This window comes from Portunus trituberculatus, chromosome 47, assembly GCF_017591435.1.
Source record: "Portunus trituberculatus isolate SZX2019 chromosome 47, ASM1759143v1, whole genome shotgun sequence".
Taxonomy (NCBI): domain Eukaryota; kingdom Metazoa; phylum Arthropoda; class Malacostraca; order Decapoda; family Portunidae; genus Portunus; species Portunus trituberculatus.
This window is the reverse complement of record NC_059301.1, coordinates 33,983,748-34,011,018: the sequence shown is the minus strand read 5'-3', so window position 1 is coordinate 34,011,018 and position 27,271 is coordinate 33,983,748. Positions and strand designations below refer to the sequence as shown.

The 27,271-nt window shown below is 36.4% G+C and overlaps 1 protein-coding gene across 2 annotated transcripts in view; it reads right to left on the bottom strand.

Annotated features, from left to right (window-relative positions):
• Positions 1–4,777: 4,777 nt before the first annotated feature.
• The window catches only part of LOC123498117 (F-actin-capping protein subunit alpha-like), a 44,758-nt gene continuing 22,264 nt past the window's right edge, over positions 4,778–27,271 (bottom strand). For both annotated transcript variants that reach the window (XM_045245274.1, XM_045245275.1), the window contains exon 7: positions 4,778–6,021. In XM_045245274.1, coding sequence (XP_045101209.1) covers positions 5,818–6,021 — 204 coding nt within the window. In that variant the 3' untranslated portion in view covers positions 4,778–5,817. The remainder of the gene's footprint in view (positions 6,022–27,271) is intronic.

Sequence of the window (27,271 nt, the reverse complement as noted above, 5' to 3'; positions counted from 1 at the left end):
CATTTGTATGGGGAAATGTTTCTGCCTTTCATCCTATATAACATGGAGGATCAGAAGAAAACATTACAATGGGATTATGCAAAAGATAGATAAATAATTAGATAAAGAATAAAATTTTATTTATCACTAATATAAGGATAATTTTTACAGTTGGCATATATATATATATATATATATATATATATATATATATATATATATATATATATATATATATATATATATATATATGTGTGTGTATATATATATATATATATATATATATATATATATATATATATATATATATATATATATATATATATATATATATATATATATATATATATATATATATATATATATATATATATATATATATATATATATATATATATATATATATATATATATATATATATATATATATATATATATATATATATATATATATATATATATATATATATATATATATATATATATATATATATATATATATATATATATATATATATATATATATATATATATATATATATATATATATATATATATATATATATATATATATATATATATATATATATATATATATATATATATATATATATATATATATATATATATATATATATATATATATATATATATATATATATATATATATATATATATATATATATATATATATATATATATATATATATATATATATATATATATATATATATATATATATATATATATATATATATATATATATATATATATATATATATATATATATATATATATATATATATATATATATATATATATATATATATATATATATATATATATATATATATATATATATATATATATATATATATATATATATATATATATATATATATATATATATATATATATATATATATATATATATATATATATACACTGAGAAAAAATATGCAAAAGTTAATTACATCTTGTGGTTTTCATCCCCAATTTTTTTAGAGTATTTTATTTTTTTCAAGTGTTCCAATGTTCACAAGTAGTTGAAAAATTTAGTTTCATCATCAATATGATGAGGATATACAGTATGTATCTTTCCTTCACTCTTTCTATCTTTCAGCATAGGATGAACCCACAATCTACTTTTTTGCTTTCTTTCTTCTTCTTCGTTAAGTGCAGTGGCGATCACTGCCAAATTGGATGGAGAAAAGTCACACATCCTCTGTCACTGGTGGTTTGACTTCCATTAGTGTTGAAGGAGAGGAAGGGATGGGACCGATAGCGAACGAGCGGACGGACATGTGAATGCACCAGGACTTTGACGGAGTGAGATCGGGCGAGGCGAAGCCAGACGGACGATAGTGTGAATCAACCCCAGGGTTGATTCACACCATCGGTCCGATCTGACTCGCCTCGCCCGATCTCACCCGTCAAAGTCCTGGTGCATTCACATGTACGGTTTGCTCGCTCGCTATCGGTCCCATCCCTTCCTCTCCTTCAACACTAGTGGAAGTCACACCACCAGTGACGGAGGATGAGTGACTTTTCTCCATCCAATTTGGCAGTGATCGCCACTGCACTTAACGAAAAAGAAAGAAAGCAAAAAAGTAGATTGTGGGTTCATCCTATGCTGAAAGATAGAAAGAGTGAAGGAGAGTTCCATGCTTTATATCCTCATCATATTGATGATGAGACTAAATTTTTCAACTACTTGTGAACATTGGAACATTTGAAAAAAAAAAAAAATACTCAAAAAAATTGAGGATGAAAACCACAAGATGTAATTAACTTTTGCATATTTTTTTTTTTCCAGTGTATATATATATATATATATATATATATATATATATATATATATATATATATATATATATATATATATATATATATATATATATATATATATATATATATATATATATATATATATATATATATATATATATATATATATATATATATATATATATATATATATATATATATATATATATATATATATATATATATATATATATATATATATATATATATATATATATATATATATATATATATATATATAAATATGCCAACTGTAAAAATTATCCTTATATCAGTGATAAATAAAATTTTATTCTCTATCTAATTATTTATCCACCTTTTGCATGATCCCATTGTAATGTTTTCTTCTGATCCTCCATATTTCATAGGATGAAAGGCAGAAACATTTCCCCATACAAAGACTGAATCATGACTGGAGCGGACCGTTGCTAGTTCACACTGGCTGCAACAGTCCGGTCTCGCTCCAGTCAAAATATCTTTTGAATGTATCACGACTGGAGTGAGAGCGAACTGTTACCGCCAGTGTGAATGCTTACATTGAAATGCATTAAACATTACTGGACCGGACCGAGACTGGAGCGAGAGCGGAGCGCGATCGAACCTATGGTGTGAATCAACCCTAAAGGTCTCTTCCTCTGTCAAGTTGTGCAGGGGACTGACACTCTGTGCTAAGTAGGAACAACAACGTATCTACACAAATACCGTGGTTTATTATTACAGAATATTTTATTGATATAAAAGCTAAAAACATCATCATTTCATAATGATACAATCATGATTGACTGGTCAGCGCTGCTACCTAGTGATAAGCATTCCCTTTGAAGTGATGTTTGGGCACAAAAGTATACTTTTGTTTTTAAATATTTTAGATTATTTTAGGTATTATGTTTTTAGCTTTACTATCAATAAAATATCATATAGTGATAAACTAAAGAATATGTGTAGGTACGTTGTTGTTCCTACTTACTACAGAGTATCATTCCCATGCACATGGTGGAGGAAGAGGCTGTCTCCCTGACCTAGGAGTCCTATCAGGGGCTTGGAGGTATCTAATGCATCTTTTCCACTCCTTACATTTTACCTTTACTTGATGATGCATCCACACAGTATTTAGCAGAATATTCTACCAGCTTATCTTTTGATTTACTATTGTCCGTAAGAGTTTGCTTGGCCACACCATACTCCTCACAAACACTCACTACTCTAGCTTCATTCTCTAATTTTCTTAGTAATTAAACCTTTTAAGTCACAGCTAGGGACATTCACTTATGCCAAACACCCTTGGAACTCATAATTAAGAGTTCTAAGGTACTGAAATAAACACAAACTTACTCACTCATACAAGACAATACACAGTGTTCACTAGTGTCAGGTGGACTTGTTTACAATCACTTGCTGCAGCAGCACTGCCATCTATTGGCCACTTTTGGAAGTGTGTGAGGCGTGCATTGTTTGAATTCTTTTGTTGGCCTTCTGGATTCAAATTATTTGATTATTATCTGGACATTGTCTGGATTAACCAAAATCCAGATAAACGAGGTCCGAATAAACAAAGATCAAGTGTATAAGCATTTCTACATGGAGATTGAATGTCTTTTACAAAGTAGGCCAGTGGGCAGTTATACCACTGAACACAGAAGTCATGCCAAGATTCTTTCTCTGAAAGGACTATAGGGAGGGAGGCAGTCAGGCTGAAGAACACGATATAATATCCCATAGCCATCACAAAAGATGCAAAAAAAATAAGCCAAAATGAGTGTTATCATATCTCTTCCTTAGTATTTGATAATTTCCAATTTATTTATCCTATAAAAAATAGATTGGAACTCAGGATTAGTAAAAAAAGCTCTGAATAACATGGGGGCTGTATATGTTAAACAAGGAAAAAATTGAAATGGAAGATTTTTTTAGTGTGGCCAGCTTCATGAAGGTGCTTCCACAAGAAATGAAGCATCAAAGATACAGATAAAAATTAATGGATATATCAACACAAAGACAAAAAAGTGGAGAACCTAACAAATATTAATCAATAAACAAAGTGGAAGAATGAAATCAAAAGACCTGCAAAGATAATGAGGCTAGACATACAAATAATGGATACAAGGAAAATTAAGAATAGGAAGATATTTGAATAATGTATAAAGTAGCATTCTTCATGGATTTATATGTACATGTCTGGATGGATAAGATAACAGAAATGAGAAAAAAATTCACACACACACACACACGAGAGAGAGAGAGAGAGAGAGAGAGAGAGAGAGAGAGAGAGAGAGAGAGAGAGAGAGAGAGAGAGAGAGAGAGAGAGAGAGAGTCTTGCTGCTATACCATTAAATATAAATCATTAGTGAAAATAAGGACACTACAATATAAAAATCCAGTTCCATAAAAAGATAACCCTTCCAAAGTATCATATAATACCAAGGAAAGTTTAAACCATTGTAACCTTCAAAAATTATAATCACTAGAAAAGGATCCAACCAGGAACAACATTTTGTATACTTTAGAGAATAAAACTGCTCCTACAAAAAAAATAAATAAATAAAAAAAAAAATAATAAAAAAAAGCAAGAGCATTCTCCAATTAATAAAAGCAGCTGCATTATAGGAATATATTCAGATCAGCTCAGCCATTTCAAACCTATAGGTAGCGCCATCAAAAGAAAATAAGTTAAATTGTTATGATGATCTATGAATTCTGAAATTACTATATTTGAAACTTTATTTCAAACAAATGTTTACCATAGATGCTGATAGTTATTTACAAAAAATCACAGACTTTACTTACTCATTTACACCAAACTAAAAATATCATAATTTTAATATGTACTGATAAATTTTGATATGATGAGAGGAACATTTTGTAAGACAAAAGAATAGTGAGAAACTACTATTGCTGAATGTGGTACAAGTACAAAGAATTCCTCAACACTCATTGCTGTTCTGCCCCACTCCAAAGAAAAGAAAAAGAAAAAAAATTTGCAACAATATATTTTCTTTCTAGGTTTGTTTGTGCAGAGCTCACCTTGCTTCATCCATAATGTGCAAAGGACAATTGAAATGCCCTCACATTGGGCTACCTGATAATATATTTTTGGCCTGTAATGCACTTGGCAAAACAGGAACTTCTTGCAAAATCACTTCTTAAACATTAAGTGTAAATGATTAGATAAATATGTACTATATAATCAACACCATCAAGCAGTTAGCAAGCAGGCCATCTCTAGGAACCAACATCGTCCCTAAGACCTCCCCTCAGCGAGGTATCACAGGCGTCTGGGTAGTAGTGACGGCATGGACCATCTTGCAAAATGCAGCTTCTTTTCAGAAATATGATGTTGGCAGCAGAAACTCACATTCCTAATAGACTCTACTACACTTTCATGTAAAGTCTATAAAATGAGCCTGTTGCCTGTTGCACTTGATCGCTTGTGTAAACAATCAAAAACAAAGCACAGGAAGACTTGATCAAAGGTGGAACACTGACCACACAAACTTTTGAAGGATATAAATTTGTAAAAATTGGAGTAATCCTCCAAAGGAAGATCTGCCTTATTCATTTGGCTTTGCTTTCTAAACGTTTCATGGAGCTCAGTGTTTCACTCCCAATAGAAAGGATACCCTTGCTGTGTGTTTCTGATAGCCTACACAACAGTTCAACAAGATGTAATTTTAGCTTCAGTAACAGTGCTCAACTGGCATGGTTCACTCCACATAAGTCCAAAAGCAATATGTTTTTTTTCTTTACCCAAACAAGTCAAACCATTTTATTTAAAACTCATGATGGGTTCAATCAACTATAACAAAGCAGATAAAATGGAAAACATAGATACTGATAAACTCCAAATATCAATAATATTAAGGGACAAAACAATAATTTGACTCTGAAGTATTCAACAACCAATACTAATCAGTAGGAATAATGACCACCAAATGCACTGTTAAAACTATCCCTACAGCATCCCATAGAGACAGATGAATTATTTTAAATGTTCCATAGGACCACCAGTTACTATTATTGCTTTTTAAGCTCCTTACCCACAGAATATGAAACTATCTTATTCCAATCAATCTTGGTCCGTGTAACAGGAAGCTGGCGACGCAAGGCCTTGAAGGTAGTGTCGGACATAGTCTGGTAGTTTTCACTGATGGCTGTCTGATACTCATTCTCAGCAGCCTCAATGAAGTGTACCAATTCCTGGGCAGTTTCCTCTTCCCCCTGATGATTAAAAAACACTTCACATTTCATATAATACCAAAACCACAATTAGAAAACCTAGTAAAGGTGTTGGCATCTATGAAATAGGTTCTTTCTAAGGACAAATACGTTACAAGTATCATCTCTCATAGTCCTAAGTAGATCAACTTTCATTGAATAGAAACATCATTGTTCCTTTTCTTATTATCCACATTACCCCTCTAAACATACTAGGCTCTGAGCTTGAGGGAAAATTCCATCAATAAGACTTTCCCTGCACATAAAATCAAAGTCAATGTGATGAGAATAGAAGCTGCAAAAAAATTCATTAAAACAAGATTAAAGACATCTTCAATAATATTATAATTCTATCTACTATGTTTTGATTTCCATTTACTGATGCAGATTGAACTCTAAACTAACACTGATTAAATCAAGTTCTGAGACATAAAAATGACCACATGAGTAACAACTCTCATATCTATAACATGCATCTTTATTTTATTTTCCTTTTCAATTTTCTTGAAAATTATCATGGGTATTCATACCACATAGCTTATGGCATGGGGGAAAAGCTCACATCTTGTGCTGATCCACATATCCAATTGTTAGAGTATTGTCTTAAATTACCACAAAATGAAATACACATTTGCATAAAACATGACAGCAACATCAAACAGATGTTCTAAATAAAGCTTACATATAAACTGGAATTTTAGAAAATTAGAGATTTTAAAAGTTGATTACTCATCTCACTTAGAATCATTGAGTGAATAACTTAGACACTCACATGACATGCCTACTTAAATCTGCAGCTCCATCTAGTTCAATGAGACAATTGCATAAAATAATAAAAGAAAGACCAAGGGACTACTACATGTGTCACCTGCTGCTCATTTGTCTTGTGTTCCAGTTGTTTTTCAGACAGTGGCATACTCTCTTTCATATATCATTCTCCTAATAATAATGAATATGAATATATCTGCATTAAGCATGTAGGATAGTGAAAACTGAAATTTATGAACTTTAAAGGTTAAAAGCATGGGATATGGAAAACGGATAGGTCCAGGCTCACTAAAAAAGTTTTCTAAAAGATGTCCATATGTGTTATCATATGATACAGTCAACTCTCGATTAACATAAGTTTGAATAATGCAATTTAGATTTAACGCGACTTGATATTAAAGGAGATATGAATAAATAATGCGATTCATTCAAATGAACGTGGGTTAACTCAACTCAATGATGTCACACACACCCACGCAGCTTCTAGGGGTGGAAACTACACTGAGACACTCTTGACCAGATTCTTAAACAATACCTTTCACCTTCATCAGTTGAAGGATACTGTCCAGGAGAAATCAGTATTCTTAAGAGCAAATGCTGCCTTCCCATAGCTTAAGGTAATGATCAGGCAGGATTTAACTGCAAAAGTAAACCAAGACCCATGTCTTTGTCATTACATTCACATAAATTTTGCGTAAATACCTATTAACTATTATCACTATATTTGATGGCTCACAAGATGCATGGGCTCATAAGACACACCCACTTTTGGCAGACATTGTAATGAAAAAAAAGATAAATGAACAGAATTAAGCTCTGAATATGAAGTGAAGGATTTCACCTGATACTTGAAGAATCCACATGCATTTAGATCATTATTAGATCCTAATACAGTGGTACCTCTAGATACGAAAGCTTCTGTTTACAAAAATTTCATTTTACGAAATGATACGCGAAGATTTTTTTCGCTTCATAATACAAAAAATTACTCAGCATACGAAAGATACAAAACAAAACTCAAAATTCCTGCATGCAGAAAATTTTAAAATACTCGCCATTTAGAAACTGAAAAAAAGTTAATAAATATCGTATTTTACAGCTTGCAAGACGCTGCATCTTGGAAGACGCACCCTAATATTTGAATGAAATTTCTAAGAAAAAAAGTCATTCTCATACAAGAACACATTCACCATATACCCAACCACTGAACACAAAAACATCAGAAGCAAGGAGTCTGCAAGACATTGTTGTTTCAGCACTCATTACAAATTTGCTGGAGCACTCACCACAAATTTAAAAATATGTAAATAAAAACACCATAGGTAAATACGTATACACAGTGAAACAGTCCATCTCTTCTTGTTTAAGTGGCAGGCGACGGCATGTATTGCACGTATTGTTTACATTACGGAATCACTTGTCCAATCGCCAAAACCGAAAGTGTCAGTGCTGCAGTTTGTATTTATTTCATGTTGCAATCGTGCTTCATAGGCTTTATCACTGTGAATATAATTCACAAGTGGAGTTTTGACTCTTGCTTGAACGAGTAAGCCATTTGGATGTTCTATTAACCCCTTCCTTACCGCAAGACTGTTTTGTGGTACGTGCGTACCACGCGCAAAAGCGACCTCGTGGTACCACAAGATGCCGCCGTGGTACGTGCGTACCACACCAATACATTTCCGTGTATAACCATGGCCTGAGTGCGGATTTTGCCTTTTTCATACTCCACGTGGTTCACTATAAACTAACAAACACTGGAGGCGTTATTTTTAGCCACCCCAGCGTAACAAAACCATCCCCCAAACTAGCCAATCAATATCGGAATTAATTTTTCATGCATAAACTATAAAGCCAATCACTATTCTTTGACATATATTATTCCCACAGTCCCCCCAAGAACATCAGTTCTCTAGTATCGGCCGTGGTGAAACTGATCTATTGCCTCTAGTTAGAGATAATGGCGTCTGCTTCGTGTAGCAGCGATGAGGATTATCATAATTATGAGACAGATAGTGAGGATATACTGGAAGACTCTCCACATGAATATGATTCAGACTATGATCCTGAAAAAAAATAGGAGAGAGTGATAGTGACAGCAGTGTTGAAACCCTCTCGGCAAGTGAGGGGGAGCAGCCTAGTTATGACTGCCTCAGGGCCACTCTCACAAGGTGTAGAGTGTGTGCTGCTGAATTTATGATTAGTGTACAATTTATGATTATGTTTACGTTTTCTTTTATTAATAAAATGACAAAAATATGTTTAGAAAAAAGTACATAACACTGAGTTAGAAAGAAATATAATGTGTGGATCTGGCCGTGAGGCACGTGCGCACACGGGCAGGGGGCTGCGGTATAGGAGGAACGCTTTGTTTATATTGGGGAGTGGCTGCGGTAAGGAAGGGGTTAATAAAAGTATAAAGGCACCTGGCATGTATGTGTGTGCATTCGTGTGCATGTACATGTGTGTGTGTTGCTATGAGACGAGGGAGCGGGCCATTTTCTCCACATGCCCAGTAGGCTGCAGGAAGGATTATGGTATTGGAAATACTTGTAACAGCTAATAATAATAATTCTAAGTGTTTCGTAAAGTTAAGTGTTAATGTTTCCTGCCATTTGCCCTCCTCCTCTGCCACCACTTTCGCTTTCGGACATCGCCTCACTTGAAAGACAAGGTTCCACATTTTCGTATTATTATTTTTCATATATTATTGCATTATGTTCTATTATCTACTTCATTTACAGGTATTAATGGTTAGGTTAGGTATATTGAATAATTTAAATGTATTTGGCTCTGATTTCATTCAGTTTTTACCATTATTATAAAATTTAATGTGGTGTTTTCGTAGAGCTTGGAATGAATTAAGCGATTTACATGTAAAACGTGTCTCATTATAAGAAAAAATCATGATATGAAAGCCACTCCGGAACTAATGAATTTTGTATCTAGAGGTACCACTGTAGTTTGGATTTACAAACTTTGATCTTTGCAATTATTTTTTTTTTTTAATATGTTTGCAAGGTAAGAATGTTAAAAGATAGGTGCAATTCTAATTTTACAAAAGTAAAGGAGTAATGGCATCACACAAAAGAACACAGTGAAGCTTGCCAGTGTCAAGATCAAGATCACCAATACCGACCATGTTTGTTTTGGTTTATAGAATGCGTGGTACATGATCACTTGGGAAATTCTTCCTGACTGGTGTCATTCTATGTGAATTACCAGTATGTATGACCTATTATATATTGGTACCTTGAAAGAAAGACTTGTTTTGTGGTGCAATATCTCTCATCACTTTGTTTACATCTGCAAAGACGTCTGGGGTTTGTTTTCTGAACTTCTGTTGCCACCAACCACTGTCTCAATACTGAACTTTGGCCTTATAGGATGCAGGGTCATTTCCTGAGATTTTTTTTGGTGAAAAAGGTGCATGTTATGAGCCATCAAATACGGTATTTTTTTGTGAACTAATTGACTTTAGAAACATAAAAATATATATAAGTTATCATTCAAATAGCCTACTTTACAAAAATTGTGATTGGAATCAAACCCAGGGGTGGAATCCGCAAAACTTGTCGGTGGCATGTCAATAATAACAAAGCTTTAGCGAACGAACAGGTCTGAGGAACAACAACAAAAATGCCACTGCCAGCTTCAATTACAGCATCTCCCAAGTTTTCAATCAGAATTCTACTTAGCTTATGATCAGCTGTATGTCTTTACCACTTAATAACTACCCATTTGTACATAGCTGGTGGTCCTCTTCTCACAGACTGCCAGTTCAAGGAGGTGGCGATTCTCTCCCATTTTATGGCCACACTATATGGCCATCTGTGCTTTTATTTAAAAGCATTTTTTCCTGGATCATCAAGTCTATTAATAAATTACGCTCTGCAGCAGTAATAGGGCAGGTTCTCTTCCTATAATTTTTCCTGTTGGCTGTGGTGGAATGGTGAGGTAGCATGGTCTGAACTGTGTGGCTCAATCAGCTCAGGTGTTGTTAAACAAACACTGCTTCCAACCACCACCAAATTATACTAATGGTTTATTTCATTGAACGCACTAATAATTAAGGTATGAATATGGGATAATATTCCTGGCATATGAAATCATATGAAAAATCACAATGAATAATAATTTTCTAATTTCCCGGACAAGAAAGATGCACAGGCAAGAACATATACAGGCAACCCCCCGCTTAATGAAGGTTCACACAACGAAATTTCGCTACAACGAACGTTTCCTTTTACTACCATCTGCTCCTATAACTAACATCAAACTCGCTTTAACAAAATTTTATCCAGGTAATTTTTCTCAAGTTTGAAAGCCCTGCCGTATCACGCAAGCCGACAGGCTTTTGAATATGTCAGCGCCTCTTGTGGGCAAAACGCACACCACTCACTCCCCTACACTTCCTCGCTTTTAGTTCAAAACAATAACAGCGTCACCAGCAGCTAGTCTTCCCTTGCTCAACATGCCACCAAAACACCCTGTAACCAGCCCTGCAATGTTGCCTAGCGTTGCTAAGAAGACGTCTCTTACTCACGAAGTGAATCTGGATATTATTCACAGACATGAGAGAGGCAAGAAAACTAATAGCATTGCTCACCAACATGGCTGGACTCCATCTACTGTCATTACTATTTTCAAGTCAGCAGACTCTATTAAGACAGCTGGTGAGACCGTATCTTTCTTGCAAGCTAAAAGAACCACCCAAACTCATGACTGTGCAATGGATAAAATGGAAAACCTTGTGGAAATGTGGTACATAAGTTTTGCATGTGGTACAATGATGCGCCTTTTGTTTACATTCCACAGGTTGCCAGTTAGCGTCTTTCCCGCTCCACTCTCCCTCCCTTCATAAATTTAAGATCATCAACATTATAAAATTACTTACATACATACATTATTGTACATTATAATGACTTAGTCTTAAATTAAACTGCTTAAATTAAGTTTAACTTCATAATTTTTACTTCCATTAAACCTTTTACTGTACTATGATGCACTCTCGCTTTGTTTACTCTCAATGGAAGTTCAAGTCAGGGGTCAAAGTTATTATAATTGGTTCACTTAACGAAAATTCACACAACAAACAGTTTTTTAGGAACGCAACTCATTCGTTACGCGGAAATTGCCTGTACTCTTATTGTTTCACATAAATCAAGAGTTGACTGTATTTATATTTCAAGTGTGTGAAAGTACTATATTTGATTGCTTATAAGACACGAGGGCTCATAAGACACCCCCAGTTTTGGCAGACACTGAAATGAAAAACAAAGATAAATGAACAGATTTAAGCTCTGAATATGAAGTGAAGCATTTCACCTGATATTTGAAGACTCACCTGCATTTAGATTATTATTAAATCCCAATATTTTGCATTTAAAACTTTAATATTTGGTAGTAGCCTATGTACCAATCCTGTTGTGAGATGTAAATGCGTATCTGGCATATGGTGTCGGCAGTGACTGACAGGCTACAGGGCAAATACATTTTTTTTTTTTCTTTTTACATAGATGCAAGATAAGAATTTTAAAAGATAGGCACAATTTTAATTGTATGAAAGTGTGTCTTACCTTAAGGAGTAACGGCATCACACTGTAAAGAATGCAGTGAAGCTTCCCTGTGTCAAGATCAAGATCACAGCTCAGTGATCATGTGTGTTGTTTTGGTTCATGCAATGCATGGTATATGGTCATTTAGGCGAATTCTTCCTGACTGGTATCATTTTATTTCAAATACCAGTATGTATGAATTACTATATAATGTTACTTTGAAAGAAAGAGTTGTTTTGTGGTGTGGTACCAATCATCACTTTGTTTACATGTGCAAAGAAGTCTGGGATTTGATTTTTTTAGTCTCTGTTGCCATAAATTGTACCACCAACCACTGCCTCAATCCTAAACCTTGGCCTCATAGGATGCATGCTGATTTCCTGAGTTTTTTTTGGAGAAAAGGTGCATCTTATGATCCATCAAATAAGGTGTGTAATTACTGATAGCTGGTCATTGAAAAATCGGACAATCAATTTAATAGGTGACATGCCATGAAGAAAAACACTTCAGTGTACCTCCTTTTCTACTGCCTTCCTTCCTACACCCGAGCAGATGAATCTATAGGCTATACTAAAACCCATCTGTACCTACCCATAGGGCGTTGGCCATGTCTGCCGTGAGACTATGCCAAATCTCCAATAAAAACAAACTACTCACTGTCCCGTAATCATAGCACTATCAAAAAATAACGTTCTCAGAACATTCAGAAACCTTCATTAAGTGGTAGATGATATAAATAATTGGCATATACGAAAATAAATTAAGCTAGTTCATATACATGGACGGTGATGTGTCATATCAGGTCAGGCGACGTTGCCACTCACGACCCAGGTGGAATTTCCCGGGGAGGTTGGGGGGGTGAGTCAGGTCACCACGCACGTGTCGCTTCACTTCTCCTCTGGTCACTACCATGGAAGGACCCCCTGACGCTTCCCCGTCATACACTGTCTTGCGCAGCCAGACCAAGGAATTCATATTCTGCCTTAATAGATATTTCTTGCAAGAGAAAGCAAATCGAGCAACACTCTTACCTTTAACTCAAGCAAGGAACCACTCAATATATTACTGTGTTTCTACTCGTATGTGCACTTATTTAACAAACATGTAAATTACTTGTCTCATTTTCATGTATATAACCAGAATCTTTATTGCATTTAATGTACTATATAGCTGCATAGGTATTTGGGTCTCTTCTGACTTCTTTTAATGAAGTAGAGAACGATCATCACTCCGTTTTTTTTTAAGAAGGTACTGGTATAGCAGTGGCAACGTTGCACCCAAGAGGAGCCACACCTTGTGGGTAGCTACGGATGAGTTCTAGTATATGCACATTCTCTCTCTCTCTCTCTCTCTCTCTCTCTCTCTCTCTCTCTCTCTCTCTCTCTCACACACACACACACACACACACACACACACACACTATCAGGATGGATTTTAAGAGAATGCAGGGAGCAACTGGCAGAAAAAGTTTGTGAAGTAATTGATGCCTCATTAAGGGAAGGTGTAGTGCCCCAAGACTGGAAAAGAGCTAACATTGTCCCAATCTATAAATCAGGTAACAAGAGAGACCCATTGAACTATAGACCAGTGTCACTTACAAGTGTGGTAGCTAAGATGTGTGAGAGGGTGGTGAAGAATAGATGGACAGACTTCTTGGAGAAAAATGACATACTTTGTGAGTGTCAATTTGGTTTTAGAAAAGGGCGTTCATGCACGACAAACCTGATATGTTACTATTCGAGGGTGATAGATGTAATACAGGAAAGAGATGGTTGGGCTGATGGAATATATCTGGATTTAAAAAGGCCTTTGATAAGGTACCACACGGAGACTGATCTGGAAACTTGAAATGGTAGGAGGAGTGCATGGCAGTTTACTAAAATGGATGGAAGACTTTTGGTAGGAAGAGAAATGAGAACAATAATTAAGGACAGACCATCAGAATGGGGATTGGTGGAGAGTGGAGTTCCACAGGGATCAGTGTTGGCACCAGTAATGTTCGCGGTCTACATAAATGACATGGTGGATGGGGTGTCCAGTTATGTGAGCCTATTTGCAGACGATGCAAAATTGTTAAGAAAAGTGAGATGTGACAAAGATTGCGAACTACTCCAGGAAGACTTGGACAGAATATGGAAATGGAGCTGTACATGGCAAATGGAGTTCAACACGACAAAATGCAAGAAAATAGAGTTTGGCAAGAGTGAAAGAAGAATCAGGAGTATGTACAAGATAGGAAATGAAGACATAAAACCAGTCATGAAGAAAAAGACCTTGGGGTGACAATTACCAATGACCTATCGCCAGAGAGACATATAAACAAAATAATTGGAGAAGTATTGAACTTATTGAGGAACATAAGAGTGGCGTTCGTATATTTAGATGAAGAAATGATGAAGAAAATAATTACTGCAATGATAAGACCGAGGCTTGAATATGCAACAATACAGTGGGCTCGAACTTAAAGAAACACATAAGGAAACTAGAGAAAGTACAGAGGGCTGCAACGAAAATGGTGCCTGACTTAAGAGATTTGACTTATGAAGACAGACTGAAAAGAATGCAACTTCCGACCCTGGAAAACAGAAGAGAAAGGGGAGACCTGATAGCAATATACAGAGTGATGATTGGCATGGAAAAAATGGATAGGGAAGATCTGTGTATGTGGAATGAAAGAATGTCGAGAGGGCATGGGAAAAACTAAAATGGCCACTTATAGGAGAGATGTGAAAAAATATAGCTTCCCTCATAGAAGGGTGGAAGCATGGAATAGTTTAGACGTGGAAGTGGTCAACGCAAGGAATATTCATGATTTTAAGAAAAAGCTGGACATTAATAGATATGGAGACGGGACAACACGAGCATAGCTCTTTTCCCGTATGTTACAATTAGGTAAATAGGTAAATACACACACACACACACACACACACACACACACACACACACACACACACACACACACATACAGCAGTGACCATGGAGAGCAGACATGTACAGCTGCTCCTTATGGGATACTCCCAACTCCAAGCAAAACAGCTTGGTAATATATTGCATGAGGAGAGGGGGCTAGGTTTGTTTCCTAACTCCATAATTGTAATATATTGCTATGTTGAAACCAAAAAACAAACAGTGGAAAATGATAAAAGTATGGACAGGACTGCCAGTAATGTAAACAAAAGCAATGGCACAGTACTGCAGGAATAATACAGACTCCACTGGGGCTGAGGCAGCTGGTAAAGTCTAGTGCCAGAAGGGAGTTACCAGGCTTTAGAGAGGAAAAGACCAATATGAGAAAGATGATAGCAGTGGAAAGAAAGGTTAGGTGCTTGAGAGAAATGCTTGCTAGAATACTAGAAAAACAAATTGGCTCTTCAAAGAAAATTGAGGGCTGAAAGAGAAATGTGATAGATACGAGAATGCAGTGATGGCGAACAATAAGATGAAAGTAACACTGGAAGGAATAAAAAAGAAAAACAGTGTAAGAGTTCTGAAGCGACAGTGGAAAGGTTAAGAGAAATATTGAATGCTAAGATGGGGACAGGCAAAGAAGCAATAAATGAAACAAAATTAGAAGAGGGAAAGAAGGCATAGAAAAAAGAATGCAAGGATGAAAAAGCTAGCTTTGCAAAGGTAGTTAAGCAGCAGATACAGGAGAAAACCAAAGATACAGTTATACAAGTGATTAAAGAAAAGTAAAAGCTAGTGAGAGACATGGTGGACAAAAAGAAGTGCATGGTTTTATTTGGACTATAAGAGAAGAAAACCCAGTGAAATTTGAGGAAAAAGAAGGAGAAAGAAATGGTTAAAAAAAAATTACTTCAATGGTTCAGAATGAGGAACAAGATCTAGAGAAAGAAATTTAAGAAATATGTAGACTTGGAAAATATAATGAGGGAACTAAAAGGCCACTAAAAGTTGAAATGAGATCTCAAGTAGGAGTTGAAGAAATACTAGCAAGGGCAGAAAAATTGGCACAGAAGACAGAATATAGCATTTGGATAAAGAGAGATATGAACCAGGAAGAAAGGGAAAAAGAGAGAAATGAAGCTAAGGAAAAAAAAACAAGAGAAGGACAGAGACCAAGAAGAGGAAGAAATACAATAAGAGTCATGTATACAAACATAGATGGATTGATTTCAGGAATGCTGAAAGTGAGAGATTATATATTGGAAAAAAGACTGGATGTGGCATGTATAACTGAAACAAAGTCAAGTGAAAATGTCCAAGTGAATTTTAAAGAGCAGGGATATAATGTTTGAAGAAACAGAAGGGGAAAAGCAGGAGGAGGAATACTGATAATGGCTCAAGAGGATATATACATAAAAGAAGTACAATATGGAGATGGACTGGCAAAGGTTTTACATATAACAATTACGGCCAGTGGGAGAGAAAGGAGGAAAATCACAGTAATGTATGTGCCACTGAAAACTAATACATGGAGGCTTGATGTACACAAGGAAATGCTAAATGAAGTGCTTAAGTGTTTCAACAATACGTTAAGAAAGGACAGAAGAATGTTACTTGTGGGGATCTAAACTGCAGATATGGAAATTGGGAAGAAATGGAAGTAAACAGTTACGCAGGACGATGGGAGTAAGAAGTGCTACAACTGGCAATATAAACACAATGGACCAATGGGTGAATGACTACACAAGGTATAGAGGAGAAGAGGAACCATCTATGCTGGATTTGATAAAAAAAAAAAAAAAAAAAAAAAAAAAAAAAAAGCTTTATCCATCAAATATCATAGCCCAACAGAAAAAAGTGATCATGTGATTCTAGAAGTCAAGTCAGATCATGAAATTTTGAAATGCAATAAGGGATACGAACAAAGAAGATTAAATCACCCTAAGACAAAATTTGAAGGATCAAGTAATTACTTTGGTAATATTGATTAGAAGAAAACCATACAAGGCAGTCCAAGAGAAGTATACTCCCATATACAGAGCAAAGAATAGTTTAATGCTATATGTGCAAAAGCTAAGAAGAGTAATGATGCAGCACATGAAATTAAGGAAGCAGCAAAATTAAGAAAATAGGAAGTAGCATAAAGAGGCCTGAAATTAATACATTAGAATAAAGAGAAAATTTTTGAAAGAGATGTAGTGATGAGATGTGAAGAGGAACCTGAGCTTTTTTAAAAGTATATAAATGGAAAGATGATGAACATCACTAACTTAATTCAGGGAAACAGGATATACAAAACAACAAAAGAAATTAGTGAACTAATAAATGAAAGCTTTAAATCTGTATTTAATGTAGAGGGAGATTTCATAGAACCAAAAGATGAAGTGATACAGGAAGGATTAAGAACAAACAAACAAAAAATTTACAAATTACTAGAAATGGTGGATGTAAGAAAGGCAATGGGGCCAGATGGAGTGTTAGGATGGACACTGAGAGAATGCTGGAAACAACTGGTGGAATCAATTTGAGATGTGATCAGCAGTTCTTTAATGGAAGGCAAAATACCAAGGGAATGGAAAAAAGCAAATGTAGTACCAATATACAAAGGAGGCAAAAAGACCCAGGAACTAAATGATAGATCAGTGTCACTGACTAGTGTTATGGGAAATATTTATGAAATTGTTAATCAGGAATATCTGGAGAAAAATACAATCATAAATAAATCCCAATTTCCATTTAGAAAAGCAAGATCATGTATAAAAACCTTACTAAGTTTCTATACAAGAGTAATAGATGAGATACAAGGGAGAGATGGATGGATTGACACAGTGTATTTAGATATTAAAAAGGCTTTTCACAGAGTACTACATAAAAAACTTATGGAAAATGGAACACATAAGAAGAATACAGGAAAGTATCTTAAGCTGAATGAGGGAGTACTTAACAGAAAGAGAAATGAGGACAGTAATAAGAGAAACCCCATCAAGTTGCAGTACAGTAACTAGTGGCGTATCACAGGGTTCAGTGCCGTCACCAATGATGTTTCAAATATATATTAACGACATACAAGAGGGCTTGAGTAATGAGTAGCTACATAAACTAGTATGCAGATGATACAAAACTCTTGAGAGTAATAAAAAATGACAAGGACCATATGGAATTGCAGAGAGATATTGACAAGATCTTGGAGTGGAGTCATAGTAGAAATTAGAATTTAATGCCAAGAAATGTCATGTGATAGAAATAGGTGAAAGTAATAGTAGACCTATGTGGGAATACAAAATGGGAGAAGAGGTTATAATGAAAAGGAAAGAAGAGAAAGACCTGGGACAGACACAAGACTCCCTGACCCCAGAAAGATACATAAATGGGTTATTTGCTTCAGCATACAAGGCACTAACAAGTATCAGGGTGGCATTCAGTTACATGGATAAGAGTATGCTGAAACAGATCATCAAAACTATAATAAGACCTAGACTAGAATATGCAGCAATGGTGAGGTCACTGCACATGCAAAAGGATACCAGGAAACTAAAAAGGATCCAAAGGACAGCTATGAAGATGGTATCAGAAATAAAGGATCTTCCCTATGAAGAAAGAGTGACAGAAATGGAACAAGCAACTTTGAAGGATAAGCGGGAACAAGGAGATCTAATAACAATATATATATAAGATAGATAGACAAGACCTGGTATCACTGACTGAAAATGGAGATAGACGAACAAGAGGACACACTAAAATTATGAAAGTCCAACAAGAGGACGCTCCAAGAAGATCATGAAAAGTCAATGTTTGAGGAATATTAAAAAGTTCAGTTTTCCCCATAGGATGGCAGAACAACTGGAACAACTTTGGTGAAAAGATTGTAACAGCAGAAAGTGTGCATATATTTAAGGAAAAGTTGGATAAAATTAGATATGGAGACAGGTCACTATGAGCCCTGCTTGAACCCTGTAATATACAACTAGGTAAATATATGCGCATGCACACACATGTACACACACACACACACACACACACACACACACACACACACGTGTGTTTGTTGTGTGCCTGGTCTCAGGCCTAACCGAAGATCAGAAATAATGAGCTCTGAGCTCGTTCCGTAGGGTAACGTCTGGCTGTCTCGTCAGAGACTGCAGCAGATCAATCAGTGAAACACACACACACACACACACACACACACACACACACACACACACACACACACACACACACACACACACAAGTGGCCGTGAGAGAGGACGGCTCTCTCCAACTGGACGGAAGGAGTGAAAATACCTATGGTGTTACAGGGCCCGGGTACCTCTGAGTTAGTGTCCTGTTGATGTCCTACTGTCGTATAGTGTTGAAAGTGAGGGATATGGAGAGTGGTCCCTGAGAGGAGACTGTGGACGGTGATTGTTTTGGTCGTAATCAGCTGACGATAGCAAACATGGCGGCTACCCCTAGGCAACCCAAAGATTTTGAAGGTTTTGTAACTACAGTCAATCCTCGGCTATCGCGACTTGGGCTATCGTGTTTTATTGCTATCGCGCACCCATGAAAAGCTGCTAAAATTTCATTATTGCGATCTCAGATGCCTGCTATGGGATGAGATGGAATATCTGAGCGCTCATTGGCCAAAACCACCTTGAAGATCAATTCGATGCTGGCTATGGAGCGGCTATTTTGGCCCTAATTGGGTGCGATAGCCAAGGGTTAAGTGTATTCCAAGAGGACTGGAGAAATTAGATATGGATGCAAGAATCCAGGCACTGGAAAGTAAGTTCCTAAATATTTTGTCCATAGAAGAAAAACTGGATAGAGTTATAGCCGAGAATGATTCGTTCAAAAAAGAGATCTATTTGTTAACGATAGCGAATAAAGAGCTATTGAAGGAAAAAGTAGAGATGGAGAAGGAAAACCAACAACTAAGGAAACAATGTGAAGAGATGAAGGCTAAATTCCTAGAAATGGAGATGAAAATATCCGAAGGGACTTGAGGATGAAAAAATGCCTTAATCTAATTGATGCCAGGATGAAAGAAGTGAAACATGAACATCAGGAAGTACAAAGGTCCTTTAGGGAGATAGTGAAAAAGCAGGAGGAGGAAAATAAGATGATTACGCAGAGTGAAATGGTAAAAGCACTAAAGGAAAATGAGTATGTGGTGAGAGATATTGCTGAAAAGAAAAATGTGTGATCATAACAGGATTGAGGGAGGAAACTAACAGAAACTGGCAGGATAGGAGGAATAAGGAAAATGAGAGAATTAAGTCTTTACTGAATAAGATCTCTGTGGAGGAAGAGGACCTATATGCTGAGGTAGAAGAAAGTGTGAGATTGGGAGCTTTTGAGGAAGGCAAGAATAGACCATTAAAATTGAAATTAAAGTCTCAGGTGGCAGCGGAGGCCTTGTTGAGGAGGGCTTGGAAACTTAAGGACTCTTAGGAAACCAAAACAATTTACATAAGAAGAAATATGTCACAGGATGAGCGAATGAAAATGAAAGAGCTTGTAACTGAAGTGAAAGAGAGAAATGACGAAAGAACAGAGGAGGAAAAGACCAAGTTTTTTTGGAGGATGAGAAATGGAAGGCTAAAGAAGTGGTGGATAAAACAGGCGGAATAGGCATTACATGGAAGAAAGAGACTAAGAATGGAATACAAGTGACTTACATGAATATAGATGGATTTCTGTCTAAGAGGCTAGAATGTATGGATTACCTAAGAAATAACAAACCGGACATAATGTGTATAGTGGAAACAAAGCTAAGGCCCGAAATAAAGCTAGACTGGTTTGTTGTAAAACACTACAAAGTATGGAAAAATTATAGAAAAAATAAAGGAGGTGGTGGTATAATGGTTCTTACTAAGGAAGATCTGATAGTGAAGGAGGTGAACTATAGTAAGAGAAATGAGGAAGTGATAAGTATGCTTATAACAGATGGCAAGAGGGACATTAATATTATAACAGTATACATACCACCCAGAACCAATGCTTGGGAATATGAACAGTACCAAATGGTGATGAGAAATACTCTAGACAGAATGAAGCAAAAACTCATCAGAAAGGATAGAGTGATGATAGTCGGAGACTTTAATTGTAAAGAAATAGTGAGGGAAGACTACGAAGTGGTGAACGGTGGTGAGTGGGCAGAGGAATTAATTGTTAAAGGTAGCAACAAATAACTTGATGACACAGTGGGTGAGATCACCAACAAGGTGCAGGGGACAAGATGTTGCAGCAAGGTTGGATTTGGTATTTACCAGGGGCATCTCTCTAAAAGAGGAAATTGAACATAAATGTCCCTTGGGGAAAAGCGATCATGATGTCCTAAGCTTTGAGCTGGATACGGAATTAAGCATGAATAAGATTGTGGAACGCAGGGAGGAAAAATCAAATTATACTAGGGCAAATTATAACCATATAAGGGAGTTCTTTAATGAAATTGACTGGTCCGTGGTATACCAGGAAAGGGATATGGAATTGAAATACGATAAATTTATGGATTTGTATAACTCTGCTGTGAAAAAGTTTGTGCCATATTACAGAAAGAGGACTTTAAATAATAAACAGTGGTTTAATAGAAATTGTGAAGAAGCAAAAAAGAACAAAGAAAAGGCATGGAAGAAACTTAAGAAAAACAGTGATGTATTATCAAGAGAAGTTTACAAAACAGCAAGGAATAGATATGTTGAAGTAAGGAAAACAGCACAGAAGGAATATGAACAGAGGGTGGTGGAAAACTGTGATAGTGACCCAAAAATGTTTTACAAATTCATAAATGGAAAACTAAATATAAGGAAGGCAATAGTAAAGGTAAAAAAATGGGGAAGAAGTATATGAGGATGAAGGATGAATCAGACTTCACAGGATTTCAAGGAATAATGGAGAAGAGCATTTATGTGAAGAAAATTCTGGAGTTGGAAGGTAAAATTGAAAAACTGTTTGAAAAGTATGGGGGCCTGGAAACGAGTTATGACAATGTAATGAAAGAGTGCGCCGATATGAAGAAAGAAAATGCAGTACTGAAAGAGGAAGTTAAGTTAATTAAAGTGAATTGCGACAAATGTGGAGAATCTTTAGGAAAAGTGATGGAGAAGCAGGCTGAATGGAAAAAAAGTCAGGAAGTGGAAAGAAAGGAGGTAAATTACAAAGTTGCAATTCTGGAAAAGGAAATCAAAGAGTCTGGGGAGAAAACTTTGGGCCTTGCTGAAATTATAGATCAACAGATCATAGAAGAGAAGATTGCTGAGAAAGTGGTGAAGGTTATTAAGTCAAATGAGACATTGGTGAGGGAAACTGTAGACAAAAAGAGATGTGTGGTGATATTTGGTGTGGAGGAGGATAAGACACCGAGTAAAATGGAGAGAGAGAAAACATAAAAAGGTGATAAATAATATCATTAATGTGGTGCAGGAGGAGGAAAAGACCTAGTACAAGAAATAGAGGACTTCCATAGAATTGGAAAGTTCACAGGAGAAGGTATGAGGCCAATAAGAATCAAACTTAAGTCACAAAAGGATGTAGATGAATTGGTGGAGAAGTCATGGAGGCTAGCCCAGCAGGAAACAACAAGGAAGATTTGGTTGAGAAGAGATCTCGGTGAAAAGGAAAGAGAAATGTTAAATGAGTTGAGAAAGGAGGCTTTGAAAAAAATGAAGAGAGGACAGAAGAGGAGAAGAAAGAGTTTTCTGGAGAATCTTGGATATGAGACTGAGGAAGTGGTTCATAACCCAGAAAAGTACAGCAAGAAAGGACTAAAGAAACTTACGTATGAGCGGAATGTAATGTATTCCAACATAAATGGAGTGATATCGGGATTTTAGAACTCAACGATTACTTGAGGGACAAGAACCCAGATATTGTGGGTCTTACTGAAACAAAACTGAGAGAGGAGAAGACCTGATGATGGTTGGAGAAGGAAATATAATGTTTGGAAAAGAAATAGAGTAGGTAAGATGGGAGGAGGAGTGATGTTGCTGGTTAAAAAGATATAAAGGTGGATCAAGTGAAAGAAGGTATGGGAAAGGCAGAAGTGCTAAAGATCAGAGCAGAAACTAATGAAGGAAAAAGAGGCACTACATAGTGGTGTACGTACCACCTAAGACAAATGCATGGTCAGTACAGGAATATGAAGAAATGATAAGTGATACAGGAACATGTCTGGAAGAAATGTTGGGTGGCTGTGAACGAACTATAATGATGGGAGATTTTAATTGTAAAGAGGTGTGTTGGGAGGACTGGTCAATGGAAGGATCAGAGACAACATGGGAAATACACTATTGACACTGGCAATGGAAAATGTGTTAACTCAGTGGGTCAAAGAAGATACTAGGTTTGGAGGAGAGGGAGCATCGTCAAGACTGGACTTGGTCTTTAGTACAGAGCCAATGGTCATTGAGGAGATGAGGGTGGAGTGCCCTTTAGCAAAGAGTGATCATGCAGTTTTGGAGTTCAAGGTGATAGATGAAGAGAAATCTAGAAGAAATGAAGAATATAAAGTGGGAAGATGGAATTATGCCAAGACAGATTTTGGAAACCTAAAGAAATTCTTTCAAGAGACAAATTGGATGAAATTCAAGAGTGCTAAGGAGCAAATGAAAAGTGGAAGGAATTTATAAAAATATACAAAGAAGGTGAGAAAAATTTGTACCAATAAGACAACATAGAGAAGTTGGAAAGCAGGACTGGTTTAACGATAGATGTGAAAAGGCTAGAACAAGAAAAGAGGATGCATGGAAGAGGTGGAGAAGGAAAAGACGGATTAAGCAGTGGGAAAGTTACAAAAGAGCAAGAAATGAATATGTGTTGATTAGAAGAGAAGAAAGAAAGAAACAAGAAAAGGATATAATTGATAAATGTAAAGACCAACCAAGGCTTTTTACAGACATGTGAACAACAACATCAAAAATAGAGAAAGTATTGAAAGTTTAGAAGTAAATGGAGTATGCAGTGAGGATCCCAGGAAATGGCAGAGGCTATGAATGGATGCTTTCGGAAGGTATTCACAAAGGAGACTGCTTTTGACAAACCACTGGTAATGGAACAGAAAGGGATTATGAAGGAGTTTCAAGTAACTGTGGAGGAGATCAAGAATATGATGGGGAGTTTAGAAGTGAGAAAAGCTGTGGGACCTGATGGGGTATCAGGATGGATTTTAAGAGAATGCAGGAGCAACTGGCAGAAAAAGTTTGTGAAGTAATTGATGCCTCATTAAGGGAAGGTGTAGTGCCCCAAGACTGGAAAAGAGCTAACATTGTCCCAATCTATAAATCAGGTAACAAGAGAGACCCATTGAACTATAGACCAGTGTCACTTACAAGTGTGGTAGCTAAGATGTGTGAGAGGGTGGTGAAGAATAGATGGACAGACTTCTTGGAGAAAAATGACATACTTTGTGAGTGTCAATTTGGTTTTAGAAAAGGGCGTTCATGCACGACAAACCTGATATGTTACTATTCGAGGGTGATAGATGTAATACAGGAAAGAGATGGTTGGGCTGATGGAATATATCTGGATTTAAAAAAGGCCTTTGATAAGGTACCACACCGGAGACTGATCTGGAAACTTGAAATGGTAGGAGGAGTGCATGGCAGTTTACTAAAATGGATGGAAGACTTTTGGTAGGAAGAGAAATGAGAACAATAATTAAGGACAGACCATCAGAATGGGGCTTGGTGGAGAGTGGAGTTCCACAGGGATCAGTGTTGGCACCAGTAATGTTCGCGGTCTACATAAATGACATGGTGGATGGGGTGTCCAGTTATGTGAGCCTATTTGCAGACGATGCAAAATTGTTAAGAAAAGTGAGATGTGACAAAGATTGCGAACTACTCCAGGAAGACTTGGACAGAATATGGAAATGGAGCTGTACATGGCAAATGGAGTTCAACACGACAAAATGCAAGAAAATAGAGTTTGGCAAGAGTGAAAGAAGAATCAGGAGTATGTACAAGATAGGAAATGAAGACATAAAACCAGTCATGAAGAAAAAGACCTTGGGGTGACAATTACCAATGACCTATCGCCAGAGAGACATATAAACAAAATAATTGGAGAAGTATTGAACTTATTGAGGAACATAAGAGTGGCGTTCAGATATTTAGATGAAGAAATGATGAAGAAAATAATTACTGCAATGATAAGACCGAGGCTTGAATATGCAACAATACAGTGGGCTCGAACTTAAAGAAACACATAAGGAAACTAGAGAAAGTACAGAGGGCTGCAACAAAATGGTGCCTGACTTAAGAGATTTGACTTATGAAGACAGACTGAAAAGAATGCAACTTCCGACCCTGGAAAACAGAAGAGAAAGGGAGACCTGATAGCAATATACAGAGTGATGATTGGCATGGAAAAATGGATAGGGAAGATCTGTGTATGTGGAATGAAAGAATGTCGAGAGGGCATGGGAAAAACTAAAATGGCCACTTATAGGAGAGATGTGAAAAATATAGCTTCCCTCATAGAAGGGTGGAAGCATGGAATAGTTTAGACGTGGAAGTGGTCAACGCAAGGAATATTCATGATTTTAAGAAAAAGCTGGACATTAGTAGATATGGAGACGGGACAGCACGAGCATAGCTCTTTTCCGTATGTTACAATTAGGTAAATACAATTAGGTAAATACACACACACACACACACACACACACACACACACACACACACACACAAATACAAAAACAACAAATTTTCTAATCTCTCTCTCTCTCTCTCTCTCTCTCTCCTTCGTTCCTCTCCTTCCTCCTTCCCCTCTTCCTCTCGAAGATAAGCTACATGCGTCCCGCTTGTGTCTAAAATATTAGCAAATGTCTCTCTCTCTCTCTCTCTCTCTCTCTCTCTCTCTCTCTCTCTCTCTCTCTCCTCCCTTCGTTTCTCTCTCCTTCCCTCCCTCCCCTCTTCCTCTCGAAGATAAGCTACATGCGTCCGCTTGTGTCTAAAATATTAGCAAATGTCTCTCTCTCTCTCTCTCTTCTCCGAAGAGAAGCGTCCACTTTCTTCTTCGAAGGCGATATAGTGACTAAAAAATAGCAGCATAATACACAAAGACAACAAGTATGACAAGCTTGCACGAGTTTCAGGCTCAGGCACTACCACCCGTATATCATACAGGCGGGCTTTTTTAACATCCGGCGCAAAGGGGTTAAGGAGCTTACAGGTATAAGTAAAGGATGGGATTGTGGGCAGGGTGAAAGGTGGATTGGGTGAAAACAAGCTGAAGAACTATGAAATGCATGGGACCAAGAAAAGAAAAAGGAAAAAGTTAAATTTTCAGAGGTAGTAAAGAGACAAATTCAGGAAAACACAAAAGTTGCTGTAATACAAGTAATTAAAGAGAAACATCTTGTGCGAGATACTGTAGATAAGAGGAAGAGTTTCGTGATTTTTGAGATGAAGAAAAAAAATCCAAATAAGTTCACAAGAGAATGTTAAGAGAGAGAATTTGCCAAAACTTTTATCAAACAATTTCAAGACAGCATACAAAAACTGGACCAGGAGGTGGAGGAAGTGATCAGGTTAGGAAGAAACAGTGAAGGGGGTAGGAGACCAATGAAAAGGAGAATGAGATCTCAAGTGGCGGTAGAGGAAATTATGGCTAGGAAAGGGAAGCTGGCCGATGATACTGAACACAAAGATATATGGATAAAAAGAAATATGAACCTAGAGAAGAGGGAAAAGGAGAAAGTGCTAAGAAATGAAGTTGAGGAAAAAAAATGAGAATAGGACGGAGATCGAGAAAAAGAATTTCTACTTGAGGGTTCTAGATATGAGACAAAAGAAGTGGTACCTACTGAAGAAAGAGGAGATCGTGGAGGAGGCAAGAAATTAAGAGTGACTTATACTAATAAAGATGTGTTGTTATCCAGCATGTGGGAGGTTAGGGATTATTTGAAAGAGAAACAGCTGGATATAATCTGCATCAAGGAAAAAAAATTAAGAGAGGAGATCCATGTTAACTTTAGAGAGGAGGGATATAATAGCTGAAGGAGAGACAGGAAGGATAAAGGAGGAGGAGGAGGAGTGCTA